Source organism: Galeopterus variegatus, unplaced genomic scaffold, assembly GCF_000696425.1.
Source record: "Galeopterus variegatus unplaced genomic scaffold, G_variegatus-3.0.2 Scaffold209, whole genome shotgun sequence".
NCBI classification, from domain to species: Eukaryota; Metazoa; Chordata; class Mammalia; order Dermoptera; family Cynocephalidae; genus Galeopterus; species Galeopterus variegatus.
This window is the reverse complement of record NW_007726320.1, coordinates 804135-817722: the sequence shown is the minus strand read 5'-3', so window position 1 is coordinate 817722 and position 13588 is coordinate 804135. Positions and strand designations below refer to the sequence as shown.

The 13588-nt window shown below is 51.3% G+C and overlaps 1 protein-coding gene across 1 annotated transcript in view; it reads left to right on the top strand.

Annotated features, from left to right (window-relative positions):
- Positions 1 to 13063, top strand: part of NT5C1A (5'-nucleotidase, cytosolic IA) — a 13663-nt gene extending 600 nt beyond the window's left edge. Inside the window, exons 2-6 of the mRNA XM_008565864.1 lie at positions 7340 to 7507; positions 7893 to 8022; positions 9587 to 9709; positions 11740 to 11924; positions 12644 to 13063. Coding sequence (XP_008564086.1) covers positions 7340 to 7507; positions 7893 to 8022; positions 9587 to 9709; positions 11740 to 11924; positions 12644 to 13009 — 972 coding nt within the window. The 3' untranslated portion in view covers positions 13010 to 13063. The remainder of the gene's footprint in view (positions 1 to 7339; positions 7508 to 7892; positions 8023 to 9586; positions 9710 to 11739; positions 11925 to 12643) is intronic.
- Positions 13064 to 13588: the final 525 nt, after the last annotated feature.

Genomic DNA, 13588 nt, shown 5'->3' with positions numbered 1-13588 from the left:
CCCCCCCCCCCCCCCGGGGCTCGGGTTCCACGCCAGGATCCCCCTCCCCCATGCTGTCATCAGGGCCCAGCGCCGGCAGCCGGGGCTCGCGGACAGCACTTGGCAAAGCCGGTCAGCGGCGCCTGCTGAAGCGCCCCGAGCTCTGCTAACCAGACTCTGGAAACCTGGTTCCTTGCTGTGTGTCCGGTCTCCGCCATCTGGGCAGCGGGCTCCGGACCCGAGCCCCTGCGTTCGGGCTCTGGGTCAGGGCCCTGCGCCCTGCGCTCGGGGCGCTTAGCTTCCCGCTTCCTAAGGGAAGGGAGCTGCTCGGCCCAGGCACTGGCATCTGTGATCTGCAGTCAGGGCTCCATACCCCTGGTTCCAGGCTCCCAACGCTGGACTCTGTGCCTCAGCTGCGGGCTCTGCTCCCCTCGCAGTGGGCATTAACATCCCCTCAACCCCCGTAGTAGTGTCAGCCCTCTGGGGCCTTACAGAGAGGAGAGAGTTCCTCTCCCCCATTGGGCAAGTTCATAATGCCCTGGTCCACACCAGGGCCTTGCTCACCCCAGCTTCCTAATTTCAGAGCTTTCGGAGGGGACTGAGGATAGAGGCCGGCCTGGAGCTATTTTCCAAAGTGCTCCAGCCTGATCTTAAAGCATCATGCTGCTTCCCTCCAAAGACCCTTCCCCAGGAGGCCCACTCTATCAACAGGCACAACTCCCTGCCCCGGCTCAGCAGTGGGGATCAAGAAATTTAACTAAGCTGAGTCCCTGCCTCAGGAGCTCACAGTGCACTCGTAGAGGCTCTGGAGATGGTGGGTGCTCAGGTAAAAGACCCTATATGGTGTAGTGAGTGGGAACATACGGGAGGAAGTGACTTTGGACTAGGGAAGGCTTTGTAGAGGGGGCATGTGAGCTGATCTTAAAGCCTGAGAAGGTGGAGAGGGAAACAGGATGGGCAAAAGGCATGGAGATGTCTTTGAAACTGAGGACTGTGTTCCGGAATAAGTATCGAGTGGAAGAATGCAGGATTGTTGGGAGAAGAGTTGGAGGGATGCGGGAGAACCCATGGAGGGCCTTGGGTGCCTTGCTAAGGAGCCTGGATCTTATTCAGTGAGGTTAGGGGTTTTCAAACTAGGCTCCATGGAGCCTCCTGTTTCAGGGAGTCTTCATACATGTGAATCCAATTTATTTTCTTTCTTTTTCAAACTATGTTTTAAGCAATTTAAAATGTGTAGGGCTGGCCTGTTAGCTCACTTGGTAGAGCATGATGCTAATAACACCAAGGTCAGGGGTTTGGATCCCCGTACCAGCCAGCTGCCAAAATAAAAGTAATAAAACCCAACTCACTCAAATGTGTTAGATGGACATTTTAGCACCTTGGAGACCACTAACATATTAACTTGTGCTGCAGTTTATTTTTTTTTCGCAAACCTCAGAATAAAGCTTTTCCTGTGATCTGTTTAATAGAAGAGCATCTTGAGATTGCAAGGCCTGTAGTTTAAACCAAACCAAACAAAAAACCTCTTACTATTTGCAACCACTTATTGGTGTGAATCGGGACTTTCTCAACAATGCGCAAAAACAAACAGGAACAAATTGGCTGGATGCTGAAGCTTAAGTCTGCATTGGCATCCCTAACCCCTGGGTTTCAAATTTGTTGTCATCCAAACAACTGTGTTGTTTTCATTGGTTGACTTTATTTTTTTTTTTTTTTCCGTGTCCGGCAACGGATCGCAACCCTCAGTGTTGCCCCCGCACCGGACCGGGGACCGGCAACGGGATTGCAAGCCTCGGCGCTGCTCCCGCGCCTCGCTCAGCCAGTGAGCGGAGCGCCGGTCTGTATGTGGGATCCGAACCCTCGGACGGGAGCGCCGCCGCGCTTCCCAAGCGGCGCACTATCCAGTGCGCCACCGGGCCGGCCCCTCATTGGTTGACTTTATAATAAATGCATTCACATATATGTAATACATTTGAATTTATAAAATAAATGTAAACCAATTATACAGGGTAATACCTGGCTTACATATTGGGATTTTGCCCAAGAGTTCACTTGGATAAAAGGTCAACCTACTTTTTAAAAAATATGAAAACAATTATGGAGCTATTGCCGGATTTTTCAGCAGGAAATTAACTTGGTCCCATTTTCACTTTAGAAAGATCACTTCGGTCTGATGGATTGGAAAGGGTGAGTGTGGCAGCAGGCATACCAGAGAGAAGACTGGTCTCTGCCTGAAGAGGAAGCTGGACTAATATCCTGAGGGATGGAGAGGAGGGGACAGATGTTGGGGACTGGAGTCGTGAGTGCATCAGTGCTCAGAATCCACTTCCTCCCCAAAGCACCAAGGCACAGGGGAGCTCATGCCCAGTGGTCAGCCTCTGACCCTCACGGTTCTCTGGGAGGCAAGGAGCCTGCAGGCTTCACACCCCTATTCCTTCCTGCAGCAACCCCTCTTCCCACAAGCTATTTTGGGGTCATCAGGCCTCCCAGGCCCCATCAGGGCCTGGCCTGGACTCATTCTTATTCCCAGGGGCCTGAGTGAAATATTTAACCTCTGAAGGCCCATCGGAGACCCTCACCTCATGGGGTCAGAGGACTTCCTCAGTCCAGAGCTATCCTGTTCCTCTCTACTCTAGCAGCCCTTCTCTCTCTAAGTCCTTCTAGAAATAACAGCTTTTTGGCTATGCTCCTATCCTGAGCCCAATAGGCAGAATCACATTGGCCTAAATGGGATCTCCTCAGGCAGGCCAGGTGCAGAGAGCTACCTTCCATTGTTCCTGCATTCCTAACCCCCAGCCCAGAGTAAACAGCCTGTTTCTCAGCCTTAGTGGAGGGCAGAGAGAGATGGCAGGACCCTGGTTCTCTGGAGCGCAGAGCTCCCAGGCTGAACCCTTGACCTGGGATGAGAGTTATTCTGACCCAATTCCCAGACCGGAACTTGGTGTTCTTTCTGATTTCTGGGGGAACCGTCTACCTAGGTACACCCGACTACACATGACTGGGTGGCCTCCCTCTGAGGCTAGGCCCAGAAGGGTCTCTAAGTGCTTGCTTTCTCCCCAGTTCTAGCCAAGCCCTGTCACCTGCTCCATCAACTCCACCTGCAGCCTGGACGGGCTGTTCAGCTATCCCAGCACCTAGGTACACCCGACTACACATGACTGGGTGGCCTCCCTCTGAGGCTAGGCCCAGAAGGGTCTCTAAGTGCTTGCTTTCTCTCCCCAGTTCTAGCCAGGCCCTGTCACCTGCTCCATCAACTCCACCTGCAGCCTGGACGGGCTGTTCAGCTATCCCAGCTCCTGCCCTCTAGGCTCTTAGACTCCACCTTACTTGTACTATGTCAGAGGAGTCTGAGCAGGGAGGCAGGGCTCTGCCCTTGGGACCTCCATTCTGAGGGGAAAGAGAGCCTGCTTGCAGAAACCTCGGTCTGAGGGTACATTGCCCCTCATCATTTCTCCCAAATCTGCAAAGGGAGGGCTGGGGGAAGTGTGTCCAGGGAACTAGCTGAAGTAAAAGGGGTTGAGATCTTCTGGGAGCTATTGAGGTATATTAGGGAGACTGCTATATAGACAGAGGCCAGTCTAAAGGTCAGAAACTGGGGACCTCGCCTTGTCTCTGCCTTGACTCTGCTGTGTGACCTAGAGTAATACTCTGTCCCTCTCTCAGCCTATTTTCCCATCTGTGAGAGAGAAGTGGAGACGCTTAGGACCAAGGCAGCCAGGACGTTTTTCTTGCAATGGCCAGGGATGGGATGGGGTTTGGGTAGCTCAGCCAGAGAGAACCCAGAACTCGGCAGCCTGGCAGGGCTTGTGGGACAGAGAGTGAGGAACAAAGACCTTGGCTGGCTGCCTGGGCTAGAGCGGCCAGCTTGGGAACCTGCCTGAAGGGGCTAGGAGGGCAGCTGGCTCTCTGTCCTTGAGGGGATGATGGGCTTGTTCGTGGAGCAATAAGCCTAGGGGGTAGGGCAAGCTCAGCTTCTGTCTCAAAAGCCTACAGGCTTCCTGGGTTTATGAAAGTGGGTCTCCTCAGCCCCCAACCCTACTCTTACCATCCCTGGCCATTGCTCTATCACCCTTTTTCTTTAGGGCTTTTAACTTTATCTTCATTCTTTGAAGGCTCACAGCTGCTGAGGAGGTTAGGAGGTGCCCAGCCCAAGGACACACAGTGGTGATTAGCAACTTGAGGAGGGCACCTGTCCCACCCTGCCTTACACTGACCCTGCTGGCCACATACACCATCTTGGTTGGGGTTAAAAGCCAAAGTGCAAACTGAGGCCCACCACACGACCTTGGGGAACTCTTTGGTCTTCCTTTCCTATTTTAAGGTTCTAAAGCTGCACTAGCCACTAGCCAAATGTAGCTATTTAAGTTAATTAAAATTAAATGAAATTAAGAGTTCAGTTCCTCAGTCTCATTAGCCGCATTTCAAGTTGCTCCATAGCCACACAGACAGCATGGACTATGGAACATTTCCATTATCACCAAAAGTTCCATTAGTGCTTTTCCAAAGGAAGGCTCAGATCTTTGCCTTAGGGATGGATCATAAGCTCCATAGGGGCAGGAATCATGCCTGCATTATTTCCTGCTGTGTCCCCAGCACAGTGTCTGTCACATGGCAACCATTCAATGATGTCCACTGATTGGAGCCCAGGCTTGACACCAGAAAGAAGCAGTGGGGTTGAGTGCATGGCCCACAGGACTGTCAGGAGCAGGTCAGAATGTGAGGTCCATTCAGGAATCTTGACCACATTTTGTGCCCTTTTTTCCTCATCTTTGGGAATCATGATCCCAGGACTGCTCAGGTCAGAAATGTGGTGGGACTCTCTGGTTGTATGTGAGTCCCTTGGGGCACCTATGTTCTGATCCTCTCTGGGGATTATAAGGGATCCAGCTGCTTTTGGTGGTATCATGCTCCTCTCCCCATTCCTTGGAGCTGGTGACTTAGTCTGTTTGGGCTTCTATAACAAAGCACCATAAACTGGGAGACTTATAAACAACAGAAATTTATTTCTTACAGTTCCAGAGGCTGGAAATCGAAGATCAAGATGCTGGCAGATTCAGTGTCTGGTTCACAGAAGGCATGTTCTAGCTGTGTCATCACATAATGGAAGGGGCATGGCAGTTCTCTGGGGTCTCTTTTATAAGGGCACTAATCCCATTCATGAGGGCTCCACTCTCATGACCTAATCACCTCCCAAAAGTCTCCCCTCCAAATATCATCACATTGGGAATTTGGTTTCAACATATGAATTTTGGGCGGACACATACATCCAGACCAAAGCAATGGGGAAGGAGTTCTGAGGCCCTCTTGGGGCCCCTGAGAGAAGGCCCTCTGCAAAGCAGCACCTGCCTACTCTCCTGGGCTCATCTACACCCACCCCCACATGCACCACCTCTGTGAACACCCTGTACAGGAGCATTCCTCTTCATGCCTTCCCTCACCCCACTCCTCCTCTGGTGCTGCTCAAAGGCCTCCCTCCTGTGACAACTTCCTTTGAACCCCTGTCATCAAGACTTTGCTTTCACCTCTGTTCTATCACCCATTTCTGTCCCTTTTGCATCTGAGTTCTCTTTATCTATCTTTCTCCCCTCCCAGCCTGTGAACCCCAAGGGCAGGAACCAGGTCTCTACCAGGACCACTCCTGGGCAGAGCTCAGGTGCTTGGCACAAAGAACCAGTAAAAGTTTGTCAAATTTGCATGAACCAAAAAATGTTCTCTGAGCACCTATCAGCAGTCTGAACAGACTAGGGCACTGTGCTGGAGTTTCTGTTTCATGTTAAATTTGTCATTGCACATGCTATTTCTTATTGAAATACATTGAAATACATTAAAAGGTCAGAGGCATTAAAAGTTTACAGAACACTTCTCTGCGCTAGGCATAGTACTAAACACTTAAAAAAAAACAATAATGAACAAGACACTCATGGTTCCTGCTCTCTCATAACTTAAGCATGGTTCTTGCTTCCTAGAACCCTGCGTAGAAAAGAAATAATCAAATACACAATTAAATTTAATGTTAAATTTTACTATGAAGGAAATCCATAGGAGAGTTATAAATAGAGACTAAGAGTGAGGGAAGGCTTCTCAGAGGTGACATCTAGTTTGAGACTGGAAGATTGAGTGGAAGTTAGCTGGATAGAGCCAGGGAAAGAGTCTATGGGGCGAAGGGAACATCACGTGCAAAGGCTCAGAAAAAGAGAGGGAAGGTGTACACGGATGTGAGAATTGTTGGACTGAGCAAAGCTGGGGAATGGGAAGGTGAGAGTGGGATGAGAGGTCAGGCTGTGTCGTGAAGGGCTTCTTACTGCATACTAAAGGCTGCCGGCCTTATTCCGAGAAGAGTGGGCATGACTGAAGAGGTGGGCTGTGATCAGATCTGAACTGTAGAAAAATCCCCTGACAGCAGCCTGGATGACAGATTGGAGGAGGTGAGAGATGATGGTGGCTGTACTATGGTAGGAAGACAGAAAGAAGTGGATGGATTCTAGCAAGAGTTGACTGGTTTGGGTGATTAATGGGGGAAGGGAGTTGAGGAAGAGGGAGGAGTTGAGGTTGACCTCCCATCTTCTGGTTGGGTGGTGGATGGACAGTGCTGCTGAGCACTGAGATAAGGAAAATAGGGAGGGGATCAGGTTTGAAATGGAGAAAGTGGCAGGAATTCAGCCTTGGGCATGGTTTTTTTGTTCGTTTGTTTTGTTTTTTTTTTGTGGCTGGCTGGTACAGGGATCAAACGCAGAACCTTGGTGTTATTAACACCATGCTCTAACCAACCTTGTGCATGTTACGTTGAAGAGTTTGTTAGTCAATTGAGGCAGTTAGATATAGGTAGGTACTTCAAAAAGTTTGTGGAAAAATGGAATTTAAAAGATAATGTGAATCTTTCCATGATGATCTTTTTGAAAGTATCTTGTATGAGTCTGGAGCTCAGGAGACAGATCTGGGCTTGAGATTGATTTTCTTAAATAATTATCACGTTTCTAGGCACTATTCCATCCTAAGGGCATGTAGGTCTCGATTTATAAAGGAAACCACTTGGAGATCATCTCAAGCATCAGTCATACTTTGTCCACATACATTGTATTCATTTTTCTGTTGTGCCCAGATGGCCAACTAGATTGCAAGCTCCCCAAGGGCATGTTCCTCCATCAGATCATGTTCATAGGTAGGAGCCATTCCTCAGCTCCCACCTGGGTCCTGCATAGATGGGGTCCTGACCTAAGTCAACCCCTGCCCAGGCTGAGCCTCTTTAGGGAGAGACTGGGCCTGGGTCTCATCCATGTGCCCAGTTCTGGGAAGGGATTACACACGAGCACCTTCCTCAGGGGAGGTCAGAGTGACGGCCCCTCCTCCCGCATCTGTGCAGCCCAAGCCTCAGAATGCAGTCACAATTGCGGTGTCCTCCCGAGCCTTGTTCCGCATGGACGAGGAGCAGCGAATCTACACAGAGCAGGGCGTGGAGGAGTATGTGCGCTACCAGCTGGAACACGAGAACGAGCCCTTCAACCCCGGGCCAGCCTTCCCCTTCGTAAAGGTGAGGAGGCAGTTCCACCGCAGCCCGCACAGTGCCTGTGTGAGCATTAGAGAAAAGCACTCCCGTGGGTGTCTGAGTAAAGAAAAGGGGTCCCTTCTGGACAAATACAACCGCACAGGTGCACAGCTTGGCTCGGGCACAGAGCCTTTGTGGGAAGAAGAGGCTGTCTCACCCTCTGGACTGATGTACCAGGTAATCAACCTGAGCAGTAAGCAACCCGCACGATGGTAGAGAGTAGCATTAGGAGGAGCAAGTCCATGGCCACTGATCTCATCCCAAGCATGGCCCCTGACCTCCTCTCTCCTCCCCACATCGGATCCCTGGCCACCAGCTCCACGTACCAATCCCTGGGGGTCTGAGCTAGAAGGTGCCCTCTCTCTTTCAGGCTCTAGAGGCTGTGAACAGGCGGCTACGGGAGCTGTACCCTGATAGTGAGGACCTCTTCGACATCGTCCTCATGACCAACAACCATGCACAAGTGGGAGTCCGTCTCATCAACAGTATCAACCACTATGGTGAGCATGAGGGGTTTGGCCATGGGACACCCAGACAAACCCTCAGGGACAGGACCACACCTCTGCAGGGTGAGGTTGAACCAACTGGAACCTTAAGCCCAGTAATGTGCTGGTAAACTGGCTTTTTAGGGCTGGCCAATTAGCTCGGTTTGTTAGAGCGCAGTTATACACCAAGGTCAAGGGTTCGGGTCTGCCTACGACCAACCACCAAAAAACAAACACACACAAAGAAAATGAAACTGGTTCTTCTAAAAAAAATTAAAACAAACAAAACCCTGATTTGTAGCTTTGCTACTTTTCAGGGTGTAAATATTTCTACTATGGCTGATTTCAAGCTGCCAATGGTTGAACAATATAACTGGCTCACAAAATTCTTAAATGTTTAACCAGCAGCTGTCTGGTACAAGCCAGCTCCAGCCCACCGCTGCACAGGCCCCACTCCCTGCATGATTGGGCAGGGCACTTACTGCCTCTGCGCCTCAGTTTCTCTGTGCTGGGGCTAACAGGCCTCACAAGGTTGCTGAGAGAATCAGGTGCACTTGTCACAGTGGAAGGGCTTTGTGTCTTAGTCCAAATGCATGATTGAAAGTAATACACCCTCCAGAGCTAGCTTAAGCTGAAGAGAATAAATTCATATTAGGTTACAAGGGTGTCTCTCACAACCACGGGGCAGGAAGTAAAACTGAGCCTACAAAGGCCTGAATCCAAGTACTGGAAATCTCTCCTGGGCTCGTCTCTCTGGGCCCCATGAGCCCTTACCTGTGCTTCTCTAGCAAGTCAATCCTTTCTTTAATTAATTTTTTTTTTTCTGTCTGTCTCTCCCTTTCCCCAAAGTGGATTTCTCAGCTTTTCCTGAATCAGGAAATAAATCTGTATTTATAGGGTTACAAGGCCTTGTTTTAAGCAAACAAGAGAGTCCAGTTTGCAGTTTTTAATCCTAATTTTAAATTGCTGGGACCAGGGGTGATATTACAAATATTTAATCACCTGCATGACATAGGCTCTGAATACAGGACAGACACCACCTGTGGTACTGGAGCTGGGCCCTGAAGGACCCCTGCCGTGCCTGGCATTACCCCCTTCTGTTGTGGACTGTGGGGAGGAAGCGGTGCTAGGTGAGGGGCTCAGAGCAGCAGCCATTTATCACCCAGCACATATTTTACAACTGTTCAGCCATAGCGACTACTGCCTGTTGGCCCAGGCTGGGAGAGAATCTGATTGGCTCAGCTTGGGTCAGGTGTCTGCCCCCATCCAATCAGCTGTGGTCGCAAGGGCAGGATCACACAGTCATGGTGGGGGCACCCACTTTTTGTGCTGTGAGTCCCTGACAAGAGGATGTTTCTGGCAGCCAGGCAATCATTCCAGAGTTGTGACTGTCCCCTTTTCATGGATGAAGGAGGGAGGGGCTCAGAGGGAGAACACTGGCCTAAAATCACACAGAGAATGGCTCTGCAGCCCCCCCACCACTCAGAACCAAGATGACATGCGTCAGGCACAGAGGGACCATTCTGAGGCCCTGACGGTTGGCCCTGGCCTCACCTGGGTACTCTCCGCCTCCTCCCAGACCTGTTCATCGAGAGGTTCTGTATGACTGGTGGGAATAGCCCCATCTGCTACCTCAAGGCCTATCACACCAACCTCTACTTGTCAGCTGATGCGGAAAAAGTTCAGGAAGCCATCGATGAGGGTAAGTCAAAATGTGAAGAGTCCAGCAAAGGGGTCCCCCAGGTGGGAGGCCTGGTCCTAAAGCTCTGAGCAGGTGCTGGGGGTTGCCTTGGTAACTGGGAGGGGAGGCTGTGCAGTACTTTCTTTGATTACTATGACTTGTCCTATAAACTCTAAAAACGAGGCCCTACCTATTCTACTTTCCCGCCTCCTGCCCTACCGTGTTAGGGATGCTTTTGCTCAGTAGCATCACCCAGCCTTCTGTTTCCATGGAAACCCTCCTTACAGCCCAGAAAGCTACTCCCTTCTAAGATTCCTCCAGGTCAGTAGGAATCCTGTGTGACCATGGGTAGCTCTGGCCCTCTCTGGGCCAATGGGGAGAGGGATCTGTATCCAGTCCAGCCTAAGAGGTGGGGTCTGGGAATCAGCCAGCATGTCCAGCAGCTGAGCTGGCCGGTGCTAAGGTGAAATTAGGAAACCCAGCTGCAAGTACTGACAAAGAGATTTCTCCTCCATGCATCTCTTTCAAGGGGCAGTTTGGGGTGGTATCAACAGTCTGAGTCTTCCCACGCGGTGCATATCCTCTCGCACGTGGAAGAAGAAAAGCCCACAGAGGAGGAAGGACAGCTCAGGCTGAACACTAGTGCAGGTTTACCAATCAACAGTATATTCACTTTTCTCTTCCTCTTTCATGCCGTCTCCTGCCTGGAAGCCTGGTCTCTCTCCCCCTGATGCCTCACTCCCCTGTGCTACTTGGGAGCTCCAAGAGGCTTTCTTTAACCAGGAGCCAGAGGTCATTTCCCTAGACAGAGGTAACACGCTCTGGTTGGGGCCTCAGCACTGGCATGTAGGCACGCAGGCATGCCTCTGTGTGTCTGTAACTTGACCTCGGCTAGGGAGCAGGGGAGTGGTCAGGAGGGAGGCCCTCCTCAGGGCGGGGGTGGTTCTGGGTCATCTTGGCCCTAACACTGACAGAGCTGGGAAGGTGCCTGGTCTGATGCCCAGGGCTGGTCCTGCTTATAGCATCCTCAGGCTAGTGAAGTAGCTGTGAGACTAGCACTGCTCAGTCTTCCCGAAGCTCTGCCTAATCCCAGACTGTGATCCTAGATTTCCAAAAAGCAGGACTGAAGTGGCCTTTGGAGTGATGAAGGCTAAGGTGTGGACTCAGTGGCTGCCCAGGTCTCCAGCCTGCTAGCACTGGTTCTCTGTTGTCCAGTGCAGCTCTAGACTGGAGCTGAGGTCCCAAAAAGGCATCCTTGACCCCCTAAAGAAGCCTAGGGTTGTAGTCTGCACACAGACATTGCTAGTGCTATGCCCCAGGGCCACCCACGTGGTCTCATGGAACTCTGAATGACCAGGCTGCCCTGAGTAGGGCATATTTTGGTGCCATTGTGGCTGTAGACTGAGGGTGCCCATACCTACCCCATCCCAGACTGCAGCCTGGGATCTCAGCCCCAGATAGAGCTGCCCTTCATTTTACTTTGGTCCAAAGAAGAGTGGTTCGCCAGAATCAATAGTGAAGGAGGGACCGAGGCCATGCCAGAGTTAGGTCCCCTTCCCTGCCCCTCTTAGGTCTATACCAGGGGCCTGTGAGGAATCCCTGGCAGGGGAGCAGTGGCCTGGGGGACCCCTCCTTCCAGCCTTCCTTTCAGACTGATGTTCGTCTGGTCCACACCATCATGACCTTACTAGTATGGAAATTCTTTCATACTGGTTGGTAAGTAGCTCCTGCCCTAAGTCCTATGAGTGCCCTCTTGCCCCCGGGACTCCCCCAGACCTCTCCACAAAGCAGCCATTGAAGAGGTAACCTTGGCATTGGTGGGGGCCCTTAGAGCCCTGCTTCAGAGCTACAGCTACTGTCCATTCTTATTGCCCAGTGTCCATGCACTACCAGCTTTTAAGTGTTTTTAATATTAGCCTTCATTAGCCTTGCCCTGAGTCCTGGGTGAGGCAGGGGGCAAAGATAGTCTGAGATAGCCCTCTCCTGCCCCCAGGCAGAGGGACCCTATGGCCAAGCCTGAAGGTAGACAACGCTTGCCTCTCTCTGCCCAGGGATTGCAGCTGCCACCATCTTCAGCCCCAGCAAGGACATGGCTGTGTCTCAGAGTCAACTGCGTGTGGCCTTTGATGGGGATGCTGTCCTCTTCTCAGATGAGTCAGAGCGCATTGTCAAGGCCCATGGACTGGACCGATTCTTTGAGCATGAGAAGGCCCACGAGAACAAACCTTTGGCCCAGGTGCTCCACATAGTTCTGAAACCCCTGCATGGAACAAGGCAGCACCCCGGAACCTGCCCATGACCTGAACCCCCAACCCAGAATGAAACCCTGAGGTCTTCATCCATCTTTCCGTATTTCCAACTGCTTTGGAAATAAGCAGTTTTCTTCATCTGGTCCTTCGTTCACATGTCCTTCATTAAGCTTCATTGTCTGGGCACTGTAGAGAATAAATCCTTTCCCTGACCCTAGAGAGCTTAAGCATGACACCCTGAGCCACCTGTGTGTTGGATGGGCAGGGTTAATATTCAGCAGTTACACATTGGTCCAACTGTTCACAGCTGGAATCCATTCTTATTGGAGGTTGCCCATGCCATGGTTACTAAATATTTTTAATGTCCTCCCTGCTGATGGGCACAGAAGGCCACACTTACAGAGCTGCAGGACAGATACTCATGTACCTTGATGGGCACATGGATGGACATGCACAGTGACCATTGCCCTGGTATGGTTATTCTGACACAGGCCCAATCACAATAATACAGACCTCCAAAGTGACACAGGAAACTACAACCCCACTGATGCATGCAGTGGCCTGAGCAGGCATACCAGAACTAACTGAAAGATTTAGGGATCCAGAGAAGCTTTCCCACTCCAAATGACAAGGCACTAGTGCTTTATGGGGAGGGGCAAATGTTTGGGAGGAGAATGAGCTCACAGTGTTCCTTCCCTTCCCATAGGGCCCCTTAAAGGGCTTTCTGGAAGCGCTGGGTAGGCTGCAGAAGAAGTTCTACTCCAAGGGCCTGCGGCTGGAGTGCCCGATCCGCACCTACTTGGTGACAGCACGCAGTGCAGCCAGTTCTGGGGCCCGGGCTCTCAAGACCTTGCGCAGCTGGGGCCTGGAGACAGATGAGGCCTTGTTCTTAGCTGGAGCACCCAAGGGCCCCCTCCTCGAGAAGATCCGCCCACACATCTTCTTTGATGACCAGATGTTCCATGTGGCTGGGGCTCAGGAGATGGGCACTGTGGCCGCCCATGTGCCTTATGGTGTGGCACAGACACCCCGGAGGCCTGCACCTACAAAGCAGGCCCCATCTGCACAGTAGCTGAGCCACCAGCTTTTTGATCCACTTTACTCCACCGGGCTCCCTGTCATACTTCGACACCTCATCTAGTAGACCCTTCTAATTCCTTCTAGTTCTGCCCTTCTGCATGTCTGCCCTCATCCCTATGAGTGAGGTATTTGTAGGAAACTGTGCAGACTGGGCTGGCATTCTCACTGTCCTTCCTTTTGGGCAAACCCTGTGTCATGATCCTGACTAGGACATAAGACTGTACAGAATAGCTGGATCTTGTAGGAAACTGTGCAGACTGGGCTGGCATTCTCACTGTCCTTCGTTTTGGGCAAACCCTGTGTCATGATCCTGACTAGGACATAAGACTGTACAGAATAGCTGGATTTCAGGGGGAAGTTGATGGGACTGACAGTGGGAGGGAGGGTCAGAGAAGCCAGCATGCCTCAAAAGGGGCCTGGGATGAAAACTAGCTCAGTGTAGTGCAAAGAACTTTGAGAGATAGAGTGGGCCTGGCATCTAAACCGTGTCCTGGCATTAACTGCATGACTTTGAGTAAGTCTCTTCCCTTCATGGGCCTCAGTTTCCCCATCTTTTAGGTGGTTTTCAAAC